At 45.5% G+C, this 22,849-nt stretch overlaps 5 protein-coding genes across 5 annotated transcripts; 4 read left to right on the forward strand and 1 right to left on the reverse strand.

The window, feature by feature from the left end:
- Positions 1 to 1,172: 1,172 nt before the first annotated feature.
- On the reverse strand, positions 1,173 to 4,911 carry GL218_04726 (Benzoylformate decarboxylase; the record flags this gene model as incomplete). Its single annotated transcript, XM_033581347.1, has 4 exons — positions 1,173 to 1,432; positions 1,506 to 2,829; positions 2,950 to 3,199; positions 4,865 to 4,911. 4 exons carry the CDS (start codon positions 4,909 to 4,911, stop codon positions 1,173 to 1,175), a joined length of 1,881 nt encoding a protein of 626 aa, XP_033435779.1.
- A 1,246-nt stretch (positions 4,912 to 6,157) lies between these two features.
- GL218_04727 (Tetrahydrocannabinolic acid synthase) lies at positions 6,158 to 7,811 on the forward strand (the record flags this gene model as incomplete). Its single annotated transcript, XM_033581348.1, has 5 exons — positions 6,158 to 6,408; positions 6,473 to 6,480; positions 6,543 to 6,742; positions 6,801 to 6,926; positions 6,978 to 7,811. The coding sequence occupies 5 exons, from the start codon at positions 6,158 to 6,160 to the stop codon at positions 7,809 to 7,811; spliced, it is 1,419 nt and encodes a 472-aa protein (XP_033435778.1).
- A 2,857-nt stretch (positions 7,812 to 10,668) lies between these two features.
- Positions 10,669 to 11,517, forward strand: GL218_04728 (uncharacterized protein; the record flags this gene model as incomplete). The annotated part of the gene is made up of 1 exon (XM_033581349.1): positions 10,669 to 11,517. One exon carries the CDS (start codon positions 10,669 to 10,671, stop codon positions 11,515 to 11,517), a length of 849 nt encoding a protein of 282 aa, XP_033435781.1.
- A 2,450-nt stretch (positions 11,518 to 13,967) lies between these two features.
- On the forward strand, positions 13,968 to 15,398 carry GL218_04729 (Malic acid transport protein; the record flags this gene model as incomplete). Its single annotated transcript, XM_033581350.1, has 2 exons — positions 13,968 to 14,859; positions 14,929 to 15,398. 2 exons carry the CDS (start codon positions 13,968 to 13,970, stop codon positions 15,396 to 15,398), a joined length of 1,362 nt encoding a protein of 453 aa, XP_033435780.1.
- Positions 15,399 to 18,570: 3,172 nt separating this feature from the next.
- GL218_04730 (Minor extracellular protease vpr) lies at positions 18,571 to 22,582 on the forward strand (the record flags this gene model as incomplete). Its single annotated transcript, XM_033581351.1, has 6 exons — positions 18,571 to 18,699; positions 18,767 to 19,123; positions 19,173 to 20,030; positions 20,092 to 20,186; positions 20,236 to 21,405; positions 22,249 to 22,582. The coding sequence occupies 6 exons, from the start codon at positions 18,571 to 18,573 to the stop codon at positions 22,580 to 22,582; spliced, it is 2,943 nt and encodes a 980-aa protein (XP_033435325.1).
- Between the last annotated feature and the right edge of the window lie 267 nt (positions 22,583 to 22,849).

Below are 22,849 nucleotides of genomic sequence, written 5' to 3' on the forward strand. Positions count from 1 at the left end.
CGATAATCTCTCCAGCGTAAACCCCGCGGCAGCCTATATACGTTCTGCAGGACCTAACCTATCAAAGATCAGACCAAGACGCAGATCATCAATCATCAGCGCGGCGTGGCTACAGCGGCGTAACCATCGTCGGACTTCATATAACTAGAGAGACTAATAAGTATAATCCTACTCACCAATTTCACATCCCCTTCACCTAAGTATTAACTACCTATACAAAGCCGAATCGTGACATCTCAGGTAAAACACCCATATAAACTCTCCCATTTGCGTGTCACTACAGCGTCAGCTAGAACACGGCTCCCTGCGGCAGGACCCTTCTTGCATGGGATAGCACCTCCAAGGGATCGACGCTGTAATCCTTCAAGAACTCGCTTACCGACAACCTACCTAAGCACGTCCCTTTCCCCGTGGGGAAGTGTAAGCGTAGCCCAAGCCTTAATACCTGCATCTTAAGGATCTAGCATGGCACGCGACCTTATTCGATACGAAAAGCAAAACGCCTGCATTAGGTATTTGACATGCGTATTGACGAAGTACTATACATAATGAAAGCTTATACGTATAGGGCGAGGAAACCTCAATTACATACGCAAGGCATTAGTAAATGGTTAGATACGAAGTATACATAGGTATGCATTAGGTACTTGGTGTACCTAAGCTAGCTAGAAGTAGGATAAGTACATATATATAGAATCCGTGATATAAATAAGAATGAAGTCCGGAAACTCGATAAGTTGCTACCTACCTATATAGTCTTTAGGTGCCTAAAGTCCTAAATAGAGGTATATGTAAAGACTAAATTATTATATGTACTGTCCCAGCATACATGCACATACATAGGTAGTATACATATATCCACTCATATACATGTTTCTTCTTGTGATGGGTTCGTACATACATATAACCAGTCGAACCACCGATAAATCATACCACGATGGTGTGTATCATCCAGGATAACATGCCTTAACAATACAATATAATTCCTGTAGAATACCAATTTATATGGATCAATTTCAGCTATGACTCCCAACAATGCACGGTCTCCCTACCCGCCTAATCAGCACGCCCATAGTATATACCTACGTCCTCAGTATTCCATGTGACATATCGTGATGCTAATCTCAGCTTTCAATGCAGAAGCAACTGCTCTTATTCCTGTAGGTCTAAAATTAAGATCCAAGATTGACCTTGCAGTCCAAGACAGCACTCTGACCGCTTTCGACCGCTTTGATGGCGTCTTTGATGGTACGTTCGAGGTCGTCTACCTTGTCAACCTTTGCCGCGAACAAGTCGCCTCCAGCAGCAGCCTTGGCAATGCCCGCGTAATCCGGGACGGGATCGAACGAGATGTTGATTTCCTCGTTCGTTGCTGTTGACCCTAGACCATTCGGATGTACAAGGAGCATCGACTTTCGAGGGGCGTTCCAGCCTGTTTATTATGATTAGTTTTGCTCACGTGTTATTTTCTTTTGAATCTCTTGTAGGAATGACTGGGAACTCACCCTTGTTATTTAATACGATGGTCAATACCGGGATATTGTAGCGCCTGGCGATCCAGTATACACTGCCGGGAACGGAGAATAGGAATGTGCCGTCGCCCACGATTTGCACGACAAATTTGCCCTTTCCACCGTTTTCTGCGTCCGTTGCCAATTTAATTCCCATTGCACCACCACCAGACCATCCTAAGCCACCTCCACCGCAGTTAATCCAGGAACCCGGTAGCGACGGCTGAAGATTATCATGTACGAACGCGGTATTTGTCACCGCTTCGATAGCCCAGATCGTATCTTGCGGGCACAAGGATCGTAGGGTTTTAGTGAGATAGCCAGTGCCGAAGGAACCGTCCTCGGCTGGCTTTGCATTGGATGCTATGGTATCTAGGCGCTCTTTATATGATGCTTGAAGGGCCTCCCATTTCTTCGTAGCAACTGCTGTATCGATACTTGAAGCCTGGCTTTTAGCTTCGGATATTATCTGCTCGACTGCAAGTAGAGGTTCCGCGCGATATCGGTGCTGAGCCGGTACATAGAAGAGCGGCATGAGCTGCTTCAGGGGGTCAACGTCAATGTGGAAAACCTTTGTACCATCTTTCGGTTTGTTTAACGTCGGAATCCAGGGGACGTCGCAATCCAATATTACGATCGCGTCTGCTTTTTCTATCCATGGGTCGATACCGAATCGAAGGCCGATCCAAGCGGGGTGGGACGCGGGGAAGCTCATATCACTGCCGCCTGTATCAAGTACACGTAACCCCTTCACAGTGTTAGCGAGCTCTACTAGAGCACCGGGTATTTTATGATTTCGACCCGCGTATCCGGTGATAATCAACGGATTTTCAGCACCGAGTAATGCTTCCGCAATTTGCTGAGGAGCTGTTGGCGGCAAACCACCCAGCTCAACCGAGTCCCAAACATTCTGCTCTAGCGAATACGGGTTGATTTCCTCTTCCATCACTTCTCTCGCGCCCACCAGATGCACCGGGCCCTGAGGAGCACTTGTGGCGAATTGTAAGGCGCGATTAACCATCTGCTTGATATTCTTGCCCGTCTTGATTTCCTCTGCATATCTACAGTACTGACCGATGATCTGGGTCTGATTAGGAACATTCTGAATCCAGTGGATATATTCAGTTCGCGATCCGCGCATCTCTCCCTCAAGCGTGAAAGGACTTAAGCCCGCAAATATTAGAACTGGTGCGCGTCCAGTACTGGCATTATGGACTGCGGCTCCTAAGCCCTGCGTACCAACATCGACGTGGACGATGACGCACTGTGGCTTACCCGTCAGACGCGCGTAGCCGTCGGCCATTGACATCGCTACCATCTATTGGTGCAGGGTTAGCTTTAACAGGTATTTTGATTGGCAGCGTAAATGCAAGCCAGTTCCATTATATGGGCATTACCAAACGGTACATTTAGGTACCTAAGGTATCTACGAACGTACCTCATTTGGGCATGTAATGATACGTGGGAATTTACCCTTAGCCTCTCTCTGTCCTTTTACCATAGCTTCGATAATGCTGGGATGATCCGAACCTAGGTTGACGAAGCAGTGCGTGACACCTGCCTCCCATATCGCCTCGAAAAAGGCAAACGATGCTGTGTACATGGCGGGCTTAGACGTAGAAGATGTGCGGAACTGTTGCTGTTTCAATATGTCTAAAGTGAAAGTGGTGGATTCTTTTTGAATATTTCTGATTGTTGCTCTAGACTTAGAAAAGTGTTGTGTGAGAGCTTTTGTACTGTATGATCTGGCGCCAGCTGGTAAAAACTTGGAAGTATTCGTTGAAGGAACAAAACCATTATACAAACTTGTGCTACGGTGGGAGGTCTTATTAACATAGAATTGACACACACTTAAGCCACGAAGGTCGAGCCCATTGGTTACTCCATGACAAGCCAAGTTTTTACCGAACGGCTCCCCTCCGTACCGATTGCATGCGCTATCGACAGGTGCAGTTTCGGTCCATGAAGTCGGGATGGACAGGTCAGTAGGTATAGGTCCGGCAAGTTGAGACAAGTAGGAACAGTGTGGGAGATCATCCACCCGATATTCCCGCTGCGGGGATACTGAGAACGATGGGGACGATAGCGTGAACCATAGTGAGGGTGGAGGTGGAGTAGTAGAAAGACGAGTAGAATAAGGGGTAAGGTAGGGTGGGGGAGGGGCTAAAGACAAGGATGAAGACTTGGAGATTGGCTTCCGGAGCCCGGCTCGCCTGAGCATTTTTTTTTTTTTTAGGGATTTAGGTATTATACCTAGGTAGATTCAGGTATTAGACCTAGGTAGTAGATTCCTTCTAGTGATGCGGGGGAAGGTCACTAGACTGGTTGGATTGGTTGGATTCGCTAGCTACTGCTAACTACATATACCGAGTATGCTGACCAGCAGGGCTTACCGAAGTCGTTACAAGTACCACCGCTTATAAAAGGAAAGACACGGCGATATAGAATTGACGGAAAAAAGAAGCAATCGACGGGTGTAACGTGTAAGTTGTTGAGTGAATTCCCGAATGATAATAGGGTTAAATTGACAATTATTTGACAAGACCTGACTCCATTAAGGAATTAAGGAATTGATACCAGGAGAATCTTATCTTGACGGTGTCCTTTTTTTTTGTATAATTGTTCGGATTGGTTCGATTGGTTATAATAAGTTGTTTCCGGGTTGGTTGTGTCAAGAATTCAAAATGGGAATGTTGAAGGAAGTAAATGTGGGATTTTCTGGAATGTGCGTATATAAAGTGCATACATAAATAGACTTATACTTCAAGAGGTACGATGGAAAGATTAAATAATCAAACATTAGAGATAACTACTTCTTAAAGCTATAGGCGGTTCACTTTCGGCTTTATAAATTTGGTTAACTACTACATGTAATACCCCATATTTTATGTATGTGCATTCTTCTTTCGGGTAGGTAGTATGCAGTTGCGGTCATGCAGTTGCGAAATAGAAACATGTTTCCCGTAAAATAATCAAAATTGGGTAGTTAGGTATGGTTCCTGGCATCTTTAAGGATAGCCTATACATAATTCTAACTCTTCATGAACGAAGAAGGACAATATGTATTATAATATTTCCCCATTATTTCTATCCCAAACCTTTTGTTTTTTTTAATATCTATACAAAATTATTCTAGTAACTTCTCTGAAGTATGACAGACATACGTCACTGTGGATATGATAATAGGTACATGTAGTACCCCACAATGCATATATCGCTTATTATCGGTACCTGTAAAGAGTGCCAGGATATTGATTGTCTAACAATGGGTCTTCGTGATAACAATACGGACCCCAAGGTTTAGTGAGACATTATGACAGTTTTTTAATGTATAAAGCAACACAATCCGATACCTGAGACATTGATCGTGAACACCGAGATGCGGCTCTGCGTGAAGCATCTTGGCAAGCTATGTAAGCCGCGTTATATGTTTTTATGTGACGCGCCGAAGATATATCGATATATCGGACAATTGAAGTATGTCGTTTAGGGATAGATACCTATGTACATACCTACCTTTCTTTAATCACTGGGTCTTGAACAATCTATATTTTTTTTTAACGAATACGAATATACGGAAACATAAAAAGGGGCATAAAAAGGGGCAATTCCGCAATGCAAGTACTATAACTTAATGAAAAAGGATGATGGATTTGACTGCCGGACTCGTCGACTTGCTAATACCCCCTGGAAGTGAACAACGTTACCCCCATGTGAGGTCATATCTCAACTTAGCGAATCAGAGCTATGCGATCCGTCCCCAGAATATATCGATGACTTTCGGTAACTGTAATTGGCTAAATTGGCGCTGGTCCCCAAGACGAGACCGAGCTCTTTTAGGGCTTCATGCAGAAAACACCGAAAGATATGGGACGATACTTCTAATAAATATAAACATACTGCAATCTTACTTGCATCTCGAAGTGCCTTAAATTGCGAAAGATAAAGCCTATTCTTCTCTGTGGCTTAAGCGCATGACGAACTTATGTGGCTTATTATTCACTAGATCTGAAAGTTATGCGGGTTCCCGGCTGCTTAGCTGTCGATAGCTTGGTTGATAGCTTGGTCTGACTGGCATTCTTCATCCAATCCCGGCAACCTCATGACTAGATTGGCTCATCAGCGGCGTTGAAGTAGACCAAGGAAGTCTTAAGACCAAGACATATGATGATGGAATCCTATTGATTCGAGGCGGTCTCACTAAAAAACTAACAAGACAAAGCGGTGACTGGATCAAAGTAATTAACGCGCTGGACTTGGCCGAGGGGCGCGATCCTTGTCATAGCTCCCTTGAGTCCCTATTGGGCAAGTAGTATCTGGGGGGGCAACTGAAGGTAACAGGGTAGTCAAGGTAATAAACCTGGAAACAATTTGATATGCAAGAAACCGTTAAATAATAAAAGAGAAGAAATCTTGTTTGCAACTTCTTCCAAGTCGACAAACACAGCCCTCTCTCTCTTACTCACACGGGAGTCAAGCTTTCTCAAAACCCCTTTCGACAAACGTCATTCTTTTGGGTCAACATATTCGAAAGATCAAAACGCCTTAAGCTCTTAGGCTTGCTAAACCTCTTCACTCTTTTCACCTAAAACATCTCCCTACCTAATAAAGCATACTTTAGCTTGTATACGTCTGTCTTGGATATAATGGGACAAACACCAAGCACTCCACTTTCCGACTGTCTCAACGCCGTCTGCAATGGCCGCAACGACTGCGTCGCATTTCCGGACCATCCGCTTTACCAAGTATCTTGGGTCAACCGATATAATCTCGATATTCCGGTAGAGCCGATCGCCGTAACGAGGCCGTATAACGCTCAGGATGTATCAGATTTTATCAAATGCGCCGTTGCGAATAACGTCAAGGTCCAGCCGAAGTCCGGCGGCCATTCCTATGCGTAAGCGCACGCACTCCTAGCTATCGCATATTTGCCATATTAGTTTTTACTAACACTCGTATAGAAATTTCGGTATGCGCAAATGCTAGAAAACACATCGCGCCTTGGAAAGTGAGCTAATACGCAAGAAACAGGTGTTGGAGGACAAGATGGCGAACTCGTCATCGATCTTGTAAATCTTCAAGACTTTTCTATGGATACCAACACGTGGCAGGCTTCCATCGGTGGAGGTACTAGGCTCTCTGATGTGACCAATAAGCTCCACGACAACGGCAAGCGAGCCATTGCTCACGGAACGTGTCCCGGAGTTGGTATTGGCGGTCATGCCACCATTGTAAGTCCTATAGTTTCTCCTTATAAGGAAGCTCTGCTAATAGTGTTGTCGTCGCAAGGGTGGACTTGGTCCTGCGTCTCGCATGTGGGGATCATGTCTCGACCACGTTATCGAGGCAGAAGTAGTCACCGCAGATGGCTCTATTAAACGAGCTAACGAGAAGGAGAATAGCGATCTTTTCTTCGTGAGTATATCATAATATAACTTGGGTGTCACTCACTTACATCAACAATAGGCATTAAAAGGTGCAGGTGCAGGTTTCGGCGTCATCACCGAGTTCGTCGTCAAGACGCACCCTGAGCCTGGTAACATTGTGCAGTACTCATTCTCACTATCCCTTGACAAGCACGCCAACTTGATATCTGTATTTCAACAATGGCAGGATCTCATCTCGGATCCCAACTTGGACCGACGATTTGGTACCGAATTTGTCATGCATGAGCTTGGTGCTATCATCACTGCCACATTCTACGGCACCGAAGAAGAGTGGAAAGCTACTGGCATTCCCGACAAGATTCCTGTTGGAAATGTATCCGTAGTTGTCGACGACTGGCTAGCCGTCATCGCTCAGCAGGCAGAGGACGCTGCTCTCTGGCTGTCGGAACTCCGCGTCGCATTTTCTGCTAAGAGTTTAGCCTTCCGTGCTGATGAGACACTATCCTCGGATACGATCTCTAAACTTATGAATTACATCGACGACGCGAAACGAGGCACGCTTATTTGGTTCTTGATCTTCGACGCTACTGGCGGTGCAATCAGCGATATTCCCATGAACGCGACAGCTTATTCACACCGAGACAAGATCATGTTTGCTCAAGGATACGGAATTGGTATTCCTACCTTGAACCAGAATACAAAGGACTTCATGAACGGCATCATGACCACGATCAAGAGCGGTTCCTCGCAGGCTTTGACCACGTATCCAGGGTACGTTGACCCGTCATTAACAGATGCTCAGGCATCGTATTGGGGCCCGAACTTGGATGCTTTGGGGTCGATTAAATCGAAATGGGATCCGAACGATTTATTTCATAACCCGCAGAGCGTGAGGCCGGCAGAAACTGATTAGGAGTCAAAAGGAGAAAGGAGATTTTGGCATTGATACCCCCCCTCTTCTGTGTTAATAATTTGATAATACCTACTTACATACCGTAATTTGCCATCTCATTCCTGTATTGCCATTCGTATCAATAAATGGAGTCGCTCCGGCTAATCTGCCCCGTCAACTGATCAATATTGCATGTCGCAACCAGTCTATCTCGTGAGGCTTTTCGCAGAGATCGCCAGAGAGATCATCATAAGAGCATATCTTGTCGGAAACTCCCGGCACAGCAGAGCTCAGCTCGTCGGTGACTCCGATATTCGCATCTCGATGGTCTCGATGGTTCTTAACGCCTTTGTGCAACTCGAATGAATGCGTTGTGTAAAAAAGTTTGTCATGATACGACTCGAAGCCATAGACCATTAGAACTGCCATCCGAAGCCAAGGATAGATAGTGAGTGCTCTCTCAGTCGGATATTAGCCCCCAGGTGAGGCGATTCGACAAAAGTTGTAGCCCAAGCCTTGCCCAGCCTCCGCATGATCGTAAGCGGAATGCCGTCCGCATATACATGCACGACATCCCGTCGCGTCACACTAGTCTTTTTAGCCGATGATCACAAGCAAGGCCAAGTGTTGGAATCTAAGACAACAACCACCAACTTCTATATCTCGAAATGGACTCATGAATATGAAGCCCCTCGGGTGTATATATCAACAGGAATTTTTGTGGGGGAGGTGGTGCCGGTTGCTCAGCGTCGACGCAATCTTTACCGTGCCGTCCGGCCCGCTATAGGCGGACTCGGGTCGTACACGTATGCAAGCCGGATACCTGTTATTCAGCTTTCGGAGAGGAGCGGTCTGGTATTTTATGTCAGCAATCCTGATCCTGTGCGACTAGATGATTCACTTTTATAAGTGTTTAGAACAACAACGTTTATAGGATCTTACACGTACGACAACTTGTGCTTATGGCGCACCGCCATACGATAGACAGGCTGACGGAGTGACTGAGTGACCGACTGGATGAAGTTTACGAAGTCAGACATCTACACTACCGACGAAATAGGAATGGAAGGCATGAAGCCGGCGTCATCTGCTTAGCCAAGACGCGCATGTTTATCTGTGGCTAATCTGCTACTCCGAGAATACTCCCTCGCCGAGCCATGGTGTGAATAAGCGAGTCTATCACGAAATATTACCACGATGGCTAGACATTGGCATGAAGATCTGGTAATAGTTGTATAAGTGATTGTATATACGCAGGTGAATAAGCGTGTTTCATAGTAATGCTTCAGTGGTAGACAAAAGTCTCAGGGGGTGCAGTGGTATTCACCAAGCGAACAGGTTGCTTAGATGCGACACTACAATTACCGAAGGAGAAGGCGCCCGTATCTTTGATCTACGTGTGGGCCTCTATGTCTTGGACGAAGTCTTGGATATAAATTTGAGGGATAAAAAATACATACGCGTATTCCGTTGGGGGAGAAGGAAGACCTGGTATGGGGCTCAACTTGTTCGTAGCAATACTGTTAGATGATATTCATCCCAACCGAATATATTCGAGTTCCCTTATTAATTGGTTTATACTATAATCGTTGTTTAGTTATTGGAATTAATAGATTAACATGTAGATCTCTCCTATCCAGAGGTTAAGTTAGACATATTCTGCGGAAGATGTATGATACCAAGACATAGTCAATGTCTATGCAGGCACGGCAATGAAAGCAGTATGCACATACAAAATCATTTTCCACATGGCAGATGTGTATCAGAATGTAAATGTAGGAGGCATGCATCGAGGTGACCCCCAGACTTGCTGCAAGACCTAAACATTAAGTTGCCACCCATTCACACCTTTTGAAAACCAATTAGGCTTCATTATTCGCTCGCATTATATTGTTACCGCCTCTGCACGGAACTATTTAATATACAGCTGCCGGCCAAGAAACAACTCACCATCAGCCTGACGAATTACACAATTATTAAGCGAGGCTTCTATCAAGTCGAATCGCATAACGTTGAGGACATTACAGATCCGTACACAGGCATAAATGAAAAAAATAATAATAAAATAGGGGGGGGGCAAGACCAAGCCCGGGAGTTCCGCCGTGTCCACGGACATATCCGCCATCTATTTTTGCACCGGATTGTCCAAGAGATGTTTCTCAACAGTAGTAGTATTGCTTGGCGTACCAGGTTAGGTATGTACATACATACTTATCTCTATCATATAGCTGAGGACCTGTTTGGTATAGCCATTTATAGTTACCCGACGATTTGCTTATTCGAGCCCAACCTATCCTTAGTTCATAATCCTTGCCTATAGCGGTATGGTGTAATCAATACCTACGTTTCGAGTTTTAAGATCGGAACCTCTCCGTAGTCTTGGTATAACGTCGGACCTGGTTACAAGGGTCACGCTAAGCAATTGTCAATCTCTTGTCAAAGCCTAAGCTTGCCAAGTATCGTGAACTCGAAGATGAACCATATTGAGATTGAAGATAATATCGTTATTGGTTCTATAGCTAAGCGATGCCTTGGAAAAGAAGAACAATACATATTGTAGTTAACTGTTAACTACATAATGTACCTAAGGTAGGTACCTACAGGTTTGTAGTTGAGGTAGGATTGGAGACCAAGAAATCAAATGTGCACTTTTAATCCGGTGCCGCAGTCCGATCGGTGCGCCTCTTCGACGTTCCATCGTATCCGTGATTTCTTCTGCGGGGGTGCATATTCTCTCGGCGCACAACTATTTTTTCAACTTATACGTTAGGTACCTCTAGGTAAGAACGTAAGAAGGCTCCATTATTGAGTGATACTATACAACCTAAAGGCTTCAACGGGAACGAAGTAAAGCCAAATCAAGGAATTGAATAACAGGATGGCCGATATCGAAATAGTCTACAGATCCATCGTGAGGTGCATCAACGAACGAAGATGGGAGGAACTGCCAAGATACATGCACTCACACATCGTCAAGGACGGCCAAGACTTCATAGCAGGGGACTATATCGCCGAACTGAGCAAGACTGGCGATGTCGAGCTTATCATCGATGCTGTGGCAGTTGACAAGTCTCAACAGTGCATAGCAGCAGCCGTCCTCGTTAGGTTCAAGCCCGCGAGAGTAGTTGATGATGCCGCCATACCCGACAAAACCATCTCGTTCACGGAGCAAATGTTCAACTGGTTTACAGAAGGGAAGCTTTCCAAGACTTTGATAGTGGCAGATCGTCTCGAGATGCAGCGCCAACTTTCAAACCCCGATGCAAGGTACACGCCGGACCTTATCACCGAAGAGAATCCGCCAAGAGACCCTCTCGACGGGGGACTATCCGCGCTCGAGCTAGAGAGCAAGTATAGGGCGTATCTTGATTGTATCATGGCGCGAAGAATGGAGACGGACCTGCACAAATTTGTTCACCCGCAGACGGTCTTCAACACCAAGACTCTGACGGAAGAGGGCTACCGAGACCTGGTACAGGAATTCTTCACAGTAATCCCTGACCTCGGCCTGGGTATCTCCACCATGGTCGTGGACGAGCGAACGCAGCGAGTGGCGGTACGGATCGCGATAACCGGCACACCCATCGACACGTTGGCTGGCGTCAAGCCCAACGGAAGCGCTGTCAGCGTCTACGAGCACGTCACCTACCGCTTCGAGAAGGGGAGGATCGCGAGGGTATGGAGCATCGTCGACTGGGAGTCCTACACAAAGCAGATGTCAAATTAACATTGGGTTACCCCGTAGCACAAGCGTGTACCTAGGACAAGGGAAAAGAAGGCCCGGGTTTTCTTTCTCAGTATCGTGATAAACATGTGTCCTGGGGAAACACAAAGCTCTCCAGACCATTCATTACACAGACATACACACTCAACCACTCAAACACACACACACAAACACAAACACTCAAACACATATACACAATAATAGATACATTCAATACAATACAGTGTAATATGAATATCAATATCAGACATACCATTGTAGATCAATAACCGTAGATACCTAGATAAAGCATGAAGCTTGAGAAGATAAAAAAGATAAAAATATCTAGTACGTGTATCAAGAAGCACTCCGAGATCCATATCGTCTGTTTCGCATGTGACAGCTCCCCTGTTCTAATGGAAGAATATTGCAGGGGTACCCCTGACGATGACAACGGCGGCGGCTTTGATATCTGGGCGTACATGCCTGATCCACATGGCTAATGCCTCTTAATTTGGATTTTTCTTTCTTCTTTTTTTTTTCCTCCCATGTACCCCTGCTACTAGCCATGTAAGAGCTTATTTGCATGGGAAGGAGCATGGGAGGGAGCATGGGCCTGGCAAGTGCCGGACGAGGCGCTTCTTCAATAGTAAGACCCGATAACGTTACTTACAAGGTTACTAAGGTACCTATGTATCGAAGGGTACAAAGAGGAAGAAGGAAGGAAAGGGACAAAAAAAAAAAAAAAGGATATCAAGTCTTGGCTTAATTCATTTGCTTATTGGTCCGCTTATTAGTTGCGCGTCCTGATGCTGTGCTGCTGTGCTAGTGTCAGATAGTGTCCAGTGTAATTGTATATCATTATCTGTGCACCTTTTTTTTTTTATTCTGCCACTATGCCACTTTTCTGCTTCTCTGCCACAATGGCTCAGCTGGGCTGATTCTAGATTGAGTAGTAGAATATTTGCCACATCGTACAAAAGAAGAGGTGAATAAACTAAATAGAACACAACAGAATATGATAGATTATAGACTATAGACCGTGGACACTTGTCAGATTGGCAAATTGTAAATTTGGCCGAATCCAACCGATGAACCAAATTTTTTTATTTATTTTTTTTCTATGCGATGTCGTCTTGGCTTCCACGGGTGTTTTCGGGTGGTTCTGCTTCTGTACATATGTAAAACCTGTTACCCTTTCAAGCCCCCCCCCCTTTCTATATCCTTTTTTGTACGTACCCCCACTGCGCCTACAAGCCAAGAGCACCGCCAAGCATCGATATCTATCTTCCGTGTGAGGCTCATGCCTAAGCGGACTAGGGCAGGACCGCTAGATCTAATTTGCTTGGATGACGGCCCACCGGCCTCAATCATTTTCATGTTTGACGTTGTCCAGTAAGAAACATATACAAGGATGACGTTGTTACGGTCCAATAAAGTCGTGGCTTGGTGCCATGAGGCTCCATGCCGTGGGCGATCTCCCTTGCGCCAAGTCGCCGCCTTGTCTTAACTAATAACCAAACGAGATATCGTGATAAAATTTTGTTTCTCCTTTACCCTCCTTACTCGTTGCAGATGATAGAGCTAGACAGGGCATAGCTTCTATTTTTGAAGTCATCGCCGTTTCCTGTAGCGCCTTGTGGATTCTGTGGAGGAAGGGTTTAAACACGTCTAGTGTACCGTACTTGACATTGTGTGTGTGTAAATGTGTAAGTGTGTGAGTGTGTAAGTGGTATAAGTGGTGTAAATGGTGTAAGTGGTGTAAGTCAGTACATAGTTCCTCGCACCTTCGTCTAATGGTTACAGGGTGTGTAAAGTTTCGGAAACAGATACTTGATTATTTGGTTGGGTTAGATTGAATCTCAAATACCAAGACCTACCAAGAGCTTGTATACCAAGAAACTTGTATAACTCTATACGTCGGAGGTGTACACTATGTACGGTTAAAAGTGTCTGTGGATCCTACAGACATGTCTCGTCGGGCAGCGTTGAAGATCACAATGGAAGCTCGGTCGTAGACGGCCGACCTTCATTCGACGATCAACCTTATCGCGACCCTGCCGTGTCATTCGGATCCCGGGAAAGCCCATCGTCTTCTATCATTAGTTGTTTCCTAGCTGTTTCCTACTTCCAGATGTTTTCTGCTTTCTTGGCTCGAGTTAACAAGGGTGGCTGTAGTACCCATTACTCATAAAGGCTTCGTAATTGCCCAGTCACTCGTTCATACCGAGATCTTCTCCATTTGGGTAACATTTCGCATTTCGCATTTCATTTCTTCTGACGAGTCCGGTACTCTATTCTCTACTTGATTTCGTTTTTATTCTCCTATATTTTCCTTGAAACTTTCCCTTTTTCTTCTGGTCTGGTTCATCTGGTTCTTGTTTATCTGTACAGTTCTCTTTTCTCCTTTTCTCTTCTTCGCCGTTGCCTCTTCGACACGGAACTATTTGTTGTTAAGATTTGTTTTCATCACAATGGAGCGGACACTCCTTTCTCGGGAGACTCTCTCCTACCCGACATCATCAACACCATCTCTATCGTTTCGCACCTCGGACCCGACAGAGGTACAGTACCCCGTAGACGAGAAGAAACACGATGGGCAATTTCCGGGAACACAGGCCAGTTCTGCTGCCAACTCGATATTCGAGGGTAAGGAGAACCACGCCGGCGACTTAGAACATGGCAGCCACGAGCACGGACAAGACCATGTAGATATCTACGATCCAAAACGACCGAAGCTTGGACTCCGCCAGCGAATGCACCACTTCACATGGGCGTGGTTTACCCTTCCCATGAGCACTGGTGGATTATCACTTCTTATCTTTGCCCAGACGCATCAATTCCCTGGGCTTAGACAGATCGGTTTATTCGTGTATATCGTCAATCTTATCCTGTTTACAACATTAACCTTTGCCATGCTATCGCGGTTCTTCCTTCATCATGGTGACTTTTACAAATCTCTATCGCATCCTCGCGAAGGCTTCTTCTTCCCGACATACTTCTTATCAATCGCCACTATTATTACCAGCACGCAACGATATGCCATCCCGGATAACGATACACCGCTCGTGTGGGCTATTCAGCTCGCTTTCTGGGGCTATGTCGTTATTACTCTAATTGTGGCTATCGGACAATACAGCTTCGTGTTTGCGGCTCACAACTTCGGCTTACAGACGATGATGCCAACATGGATACTCCCGATCTTCCCTATCATGTTGTCGGGAACTATCGCCTCGGTCATCTCTGATACTCAACCCGAAATCTCGGCCATACCCATCCTGATTGCTGGTATGAGCTGTCAAGGCCTGGGACTCTTCGTCGCAATTATGATGTACGCTCATATGATTGGACGTCTAATGTCAGCCGGTACGTAGTTTAAATTTAATAAAAAAGCATACCTAAAGGTGATATAATGAAAGCTAATCAAAGAAATAGGTCTTCCTAACCGCGAGCACCGACCTGGTCTATTCATGAACGTGGGACCCCCAGCTTTCACTGCCCTTGCCTTTATCGGTATGGCGAATGGTCTTCCCGATACCTTCGATAGGGAAATGGACGGGTTCATCGACGTACACTTGATTAGGACTTTTGCTATGATTGGAGCTATCTTCCTATGGGCGTTGTCTCTCTGGTGGTTCGGTATCGCATTGATCGCTGTGATAAGCTCGCCCCCTAAATATTTCCACTTGGGATGGTGGGCAATGGTCTTCCCTAACACCGGTTTCATCTTGGCGACAATTTCAATCTCGAACGAGTTCGGGAACGAGACGGTGAAATGGGTGACGACAGCGATGTCCATCTGCTTGTTGCTCACGTATTTCTTCGTCCTCTATAGTCATGTGAGGGCGGTAATTGTTCAGGACATTATGTACCCTGGACGGGACGAGGATGTCGAAGATCATTAAAAAAACACATCAACAATTATTACATTTTTTTCAGAAGAGGCGAGAAAAGGAGGCTATACAGTTAACGTATGATGTTCTTTTCCTCTTTACACATAACACTCTCCCTTAAAGATTATTCTCTTTTACATAGACTCAACGGTGTCCGGGCGGGCGCTAGGTTTGGTCGGACACCTAAAACAATTGGCTGGTTTTCCTTTTGGCATTTGAGATATCCCTAGCATATTAGAGAGGCATGGTTCCTTGGTTAACGCTCTATAAATACATGAGGGCGGACAAGGACTGAGCCTGTATTTTCGCATAATATAAATAGTACGGTTATATAGAAATAAAAATTGTAATGTTTGCGAAATTCTAGACTGCTATAAGTATTGGTGAATGTTGTGGCTGTAGAGTATGTGTCTGTATAAATATATAAATAAGATATGAGTTTACCTAGGTTTAGAGTATGTACGTCTTGTAGGTTACTTGAATATATACCTAGGTAGATATACTTATGCATTGAATCATTCTCGCTGTTTAAACCCATTGCTGAGAACCTACCTACCTACCTAAGTTCAAACATAAGAATATGCAGTCAGCGTAATAACTGTATATCAGGTATTATTTTACAATTCAAGGTTGAGCTAAGAGTTCAATAGATTTAACCAAATATGAAGGTTTCTAACAGCTATGAGATGATATTTTTAGGAAGTACAGATTGCGAAATCATATATTCTGGATCTCTGCTAAAGAGACTTGTAGCATTCTGTCCCGACAACTTAGGACAATAGTCTCTTGCTTGAAGTACTTTCATATATATTCAGAAAGCTACCTGCCTACCTAACTACAAATATGATTTATCTACCAACATATATAAGTCAAATACATCTACAAACTTCTTGTGCTTGATCCCGAAAATTATACAACACCGCCCCGTTTCTAAGCTGTGCCGGTTGCGGCGGCAACCCGGCCTCGGAGGCTTGTATTAACGGGAGCACCGCGCCGATTACATTCTCGTAGTCGGCCGCGCGCATTTTCTAGTCAATGTGTCGCAGCTTTATATGTCGAGTTATGTCAAACATAGTATCGATGAGTTTTCCGTTGTAGCATGTGAGTTTATTCGGTCGATGGACATGTCTGGCGACCACCACTTGACCTATTAGCGCCACTTCAAAACGCGGGTGACCGTGCTCCTAGAATTGTTCTCCTTGCATTGATATCTGCTGCGGTGGCGTAACGTGCGCTGCTGGGTAGATATGGTACAAGTATTTACACTACTTAGCTTCCGTCCGTAAAGACACTATACAGGAGGTATTTAACCTATGTACCTAGGGTTTAAATTGTTTGGGATAATTATCGTTGCTAGTCGCGGATGGGGAAGTGACTCTATATCTATCCATTTTCAGGTTAAATCCTATCTTCACCTCAGCAGCTGGTGAGTCCTATTCGGGATACAAGTATTCGGCCTACCTATTATGTTAGTATATAAATGCGAAACCCTCTTGGCATTTCAGATAGCCATTAGGCGCAGTCAATACCCATATGCTTTAATGTATAAATTAGTACCAAGAAAAAAGAATCCAGTAGTCGTGTTCGTGATCCGTAATGTTAAATTCGTAGGATGCGCCGAGACCTTTGGATTCATACGCCTTACTGAAAATAGGTAGTATAAGTCGATGAAAAGGGCATAGCCAGCATCTAAATCACACTGCCGATAGCGTATATAGCGGATTTTACCGCTGCGTTGGTAGTGTTTCCCAAATAGGGAGGTCTCCATATTGTCACTAGAGGCTTGATCGCGTGCGCTGTTGATACAGGGTCTCCCACGTTGTCCTTTTTTTTTCTTTCTTTGGAGAGCCGCATGGGGCAAGTCGCGATATGTTGTGGCTCGGGGGATTCTAGACCTTGTCTCTCAACCCGATTATTATGTTAAACATATGCAGTTGTGTGATAGGTAGTATCACGTCAATATCGTGTTTGCCTCGTGGGTGAAATTAAGTAGTTGTTTAGGTCATAGGCATAAAGCACGACATCGACGGGGTAGCATTTGCATATCGACCTGGTAGGATGTTAGGAGGTAATTTCTAAACTTCACTTACCATATATCACTAACCACCTATCTAATACGGGTTGTTGACCGGGACGCATTACCGATGCCGAGACTTTTCTACAAGAACCCCAATTGCTCTAAGCATAATGTTTACAACATATATCTTCTCAATGTTACTATACATGTCTTCCCCCCCGCATTGCGCACATTTAATATACCACTACATAATCAGCAACTCGTGTGTGTAACCCGTGACATGCTGTTGGATTTGTTGATTCTCGTCTTATCTTCTTTAGCTACGTCACCATACCATTGGGCAAGCCCCGGGATATCTACCCCAAATCGGCTCCTCACGATTATTTTCGAAGAAATGATGCGATTAGACCCCGGGCCCCCCTTGCCTTAACTGTTTATCTTGCTTTACCTCGATAAAATTATAAGATGAATAGGGCAAGGCAAGGAAATAGACTCATAATCATGAAAGTCAAGAATATATTAAATAAATATCATTAATATCTCTACTTTACTTAGAGTGTCATATGTCATACATTCGTCAAGTTTGTTAGCGGAATTTACTTAAATCTAATAGCTACGTCTTACCTCTCTGTTATAGGAAAACACAGATTACCACGAGGAGCATGGATATTTCCACCAACCGATGAAGCATTGCCTAATTCACTCCCGGAATCCAGCCCACAATCGGCAACCCCCCCTGCCAAGCTTCTCCAGGTCAAGGAACCTCTATGGCTACCCACCTGCCTTCCCTGTCCGCCCTGCGTCTCTAATACTACCACGGAAGCTGGGTTGATGATAGCGAGCGAGTAAACTGGCTAGACAGGTTGAAGACTTTATCAACCCTCACTTTTATAATGCAACGCGAGTGCGCGGCGCGATGGCACGTCCAATCTTGCATGCGTTGATCCGCAATTTGGCAGGTCGTGGACCTTCGCTACTCCTCTAGAAGGCTTGCCAAACAGCTACAAATACTCATAGACGCTCCCACTTTTGTTTGGAGGCCCAGGTCCTCACCTCTTCTTATCCCTTCTTCATTGAGTGGTTTGGTGCCCCCGCACTCTCTTTTAGTATTTCGCTCCTAAACACTCGCTTGCCGGCTTCACCTTTTTGCCGCGCTGCTTGTCCAAGATGGTTCGGGGCGCTTATTTGCTGCCGCTGCTCACGAGCGCGCTGAGCATCTTCTCAGTCGAGGCTAGAATAGCGGGAGAGACAAGACATCTTCCTGGGTCTTACATTGTGGAGTTTGAAGATTCACAGGTACTTTAGCCTGAACGCGTAGTGAAAGATTTATGCGCTGTACTAACCGATTGCGACTTGGGGTTAGGACTCGGCGGAATTCTTTAACCACATTGGCTCAAAGGCGAAGACGCGCATGAATCTGGATTATAAGTTATTTAGAGGCGTATCTATCCAATTCGACGATTTGAGGACAGCTGAGGAGGAAGCAGGAAAACTTAACTTGCTTCCTAGCGTTAAGCAGGTATGGCCAAATAGGGTATACTCGCTACCTAAGGATGAAATCGTCTGGACGGGACGAAGCGGTGGGGAAAACTATATGAAGAACGTTAAGAGGCAGCTTGGAAATGACATCTTCACACCACACGTCATGACCCAGGTGGATAAGCTTCGGGCAAAGGGGATCACCGGGAAGGGAGTCAAGATCGGTATCATTGATTCAGGTGTAGGTGACTATTTCCAAATGATAAACATCAGAAGCTTACCATCTTCAGGTTGATTATACTCACCCAGCATTGGGTGGCTGCTTTGGTGGCGCCGACTGTTTATTCACCTTTGGTAGCGACATCGTTGGTGATGACTACAATGGCGACAACACACCAGTACCTGACGACGACCCGTATGATGGTTGCGGTGGCCATGGCACGCACGTCTCAGGAATTATCGCGGCCCAGGCCAACGAACTGGGTTTTACTGGTGCCGCCCCTGATGTCACCCTTGGTATGTTCAGGGTTTTCGGTTGTACTGGTGGTGCTGGCAATGACGTCTTGATTGATGCCTACATGAAAGCGTTCGAGGCCGGATCAAACATCATCACAGCGTCAATCGGTGGTTCCTCTGGCTGGAGCGAAGACCCTTGGTCTGTCGCCGTATCTCGAATCGTCGAAGCCGGTGTTCCTTGCACGGTCTCGGCCGGTAACGATGGAGCAGTTGGTCTATTTTATGCCAGCACAGCTTCGAACGGCAAGAAAGTTACGTCGATCGCTTCAATCGATAGCGAGGTCACACCTTTACTTCTCACAGAATCAAACTTTACTATGGATAGCGGCGAGCAACAGCAATTTGGCTATGCTCTAGGAGAACCGGGAGAATGGGCCGACGTCAGTCTTCCGCTGTGGAGTCCCTCTTTCGATATCACAGAGGCTGACCAGGGCTGCACGGCATTACCAGAAGATACTCCTGACTTGTCAGGTTACATTGTACTGATCCGTCGCGGTACTTGTACCTTTGTCCAGAAGGCAACCAATGCGGCGCAGTTCGGAGCGAAATACGTTCTTTTCTACAATAATGTCCGAGATGGTGCAGTGAGTCCTGCTACATCTGAGGTTACCCGGGTCCAGGGAACTGGCATGGTAAGCGAACGAGCTATAGGTTTCTGTTAGTATCTAGCATCGTAGCTAACATTTAAATTAGGTGACAGCTGAACAAGGTGAATCATGGGTTGCTTCGCTGAAGAATGGATCTGAGATTCTTCTTAATATGCTTGACCCCTCTACCGCGCCCGTTAGGTAAGAATTTGACAACGAACTTCAGTGTGTAATATCTAACAGGCAATAGTTTAACTTACCAGAATAACACTGTCACTGGTGGGTTCGCAAGTTCGTTTACTTCCTGGAACCCAACTTTCGAGATGGATATCAAACCACAACTCGCTTCTCCTGGCGGTAATATTTTATCGACGTACCCAATTCCTCTGGGCACTTATGCCGTTTTGTCCGGCACTTCGATGGCGTGTCCCTTGGTCGCCGCCATCTATGCTCTCGTCTCAAATGTCCGTGGTACTCTCGACCCTGCTACCCTTGAAAATATATTATCAGCGACGTCGAATCCGCAGTTCTTGAACGACGGATTCGAAACTTATCCGTCGCTTGCGCCTGTTGTACAGCTCGGTTCTGGAATAGTTCAAGCTTACGATGCTGCTTACGCGACCACTTTGCTAAGCAAGTCCAGTCTCGCATTCAATGACACGGACAACTTCGTTGACACGCTAAACTTCACTATCAAGAACCTGGGTTCTGAAGAAGTCACTTACGAATTGGGTAGCGTCGGTGCTGCAACTGGATACACATTCTCTGATTCCATATACCCGGATCCTTTCCCAGGTTTGGAGTTAACAGACGAATATGCCACTATCGCCCTTAGCGAGTCTAAAGTGACCGTTCCAGGCGGGGAAGAAGCTGTCGTTTCTGTTACCGTTACTCCACCTGCGCTTAATGCTACCCGCTTACCTGTATATTCTGGTTATATTACCCTGAATGGCACTAATGGCGACAGCCTGTCTCTGCCATACAACGGAGCTGTTGGCAGCCTACATAGCACGAGAGTCCTGGATGTTGGTTACCTCTCGATTTCGACAGACGAGGAGCTGGACCCTATCACAGCTAACGCTTCGTTCGTGCTGCCGAAGTCCAACAGCACTGCCGTCAACGCTACATACCCTGTCGCTGTAGGGCTGCTGGCATTCGGATCACCCCAAGTCAACGTCAAAGTTGTTCCAGTGAATGCTACTGCTTACGCGGGTGCAGATGCCGGCAGCCACATTTTCGGTTCACCGTTCCGCTACGCCTCTCGCGATCCCTTCACTCTGTTTTGGAATGGAAGGCTTGCGGATGGCACATGGGCACCAGCAGGCGCATACAAACTGCGTTTCGAAGCGCTGCACATCTTCGGTGATGCCGCCAATCCGGCCGAGTATGATATTGACGAGTCTGTAAACTTCTCTATCCGGTTTATTTGAAGATGTGATATCTGTATATTAGTGAAGAAAAGGCATAGCGAGCATTGCATCTAATGTCACAAACAGGGCTACCTCTCGGTGAAAACGCAAATAAAGAATACGGGTCTGACTCCTTGTATTTCACTTGAAATGTATATGGATCCAGGTTGAAATAGATGATAAGCTAATTGTTACTATATTTCCAAACGGTGTATAGTCTGATATTTTGATACTTCAAACAGTTGTAGTTGATAAAAGTATTAGTAGTACAAATTGTATTCAAACAAGACTTGATCTTGAGAAGGGAAAAGAGGGAAGATGACGTCCAGGTTATAAAAAGTTGAGTTTATCTGGTTTAATACATATACCTCTCAATGGAGTATTGTACCTTTAATTCCGTAAATTTAATTGCTTTAGCTCAGATATTCACTTAAGACGTCTAGCCAATCAATGACTGCAGGATGACAATTATGTAGGATTACGTAGGTACGTACCTATCGATAGACGGTTATCGTACATTTGGTTTGCGACTTTGAGTGCAATTTGTAATTTGTAATTCCCGTAATTCCTCAACATTTCAACTTCCAGCTTCACATAATACTGTACAGCAGATACGGCAAACCTGATTTTCTACTATACACTCTCATCTGGTGGTAGCCTCTGCATTTACTAAGGGGCGTGTTCGATTTACTTATCGTCATGCTGTGTCACCATTGCCGTCGCCTCGTTGCGATAGCTCCTAAACGAAGCTCTGCTACATTGTCGCGTTACGCCCAGCCAATACACATATCCTCGGCCCAAGCTCAAATACGAACATTATTTCAGCCAGCCATAAGCGACCATTTCAGAGTTAGACACGCCATTAATCGGCATTATTCCTCCTCTCCCGACTCTACAATAGCAAGCTCAGCTAACACCCCGCCGACCGAGTCACCTCTTCCCGAAAAGCCAGATTACCTCGACGAGGCCGAGTCGGCAATATGGGACAAGCTAACGGCTGAGTTTTCACCGACGGAGCTTATGGTTCAAGACATATCAGGTGGTTGCGGGTCCATGTACGGGATTGAGATTGCATCGGAGAAGTTTCGAGGCGTGAATATGCTAAAGCAGCAAAGAATGGTTAATGCTGTGCTAGGCGATCAGATGAAAGGCTGGCATGGCGTCCAGCTACGCACCAAAGTCCCTTAACTCCGATGTATGAGCAGTTGGGCCTCAAGAATTGCAGTTTACCTATCATAGACTCTATACGTGGTGGAGGCAAGCCACAGGGTCTCGGATGCGTTTAATATCGGACATACTCATAGATGGACATGAGAAGTGTATATTCGGGCATCAAGAGGGGGTGTTGTACATATCTCGATACTGAGATGCGGTTGACTCGACTTACCGTACCAAATTCAAATTCTTCTATCCTCGGTAATATGATTGAACGTATAATTACCTTATAAAATCGCA

Source organism: Daldinia childiae (assembly GCF_008694065.1).
Source record: "Daldinia childiae strain JS-1345 chromosome Unknown Scaffold4, whole genome shotgun sequence".
Lineage (NCBI taxonomy): Eukaryota > Fungi > Ascomycota > Sordariomycetes > Xylariales > Hypoxylaceae > Daldinia > Daldinia childiae.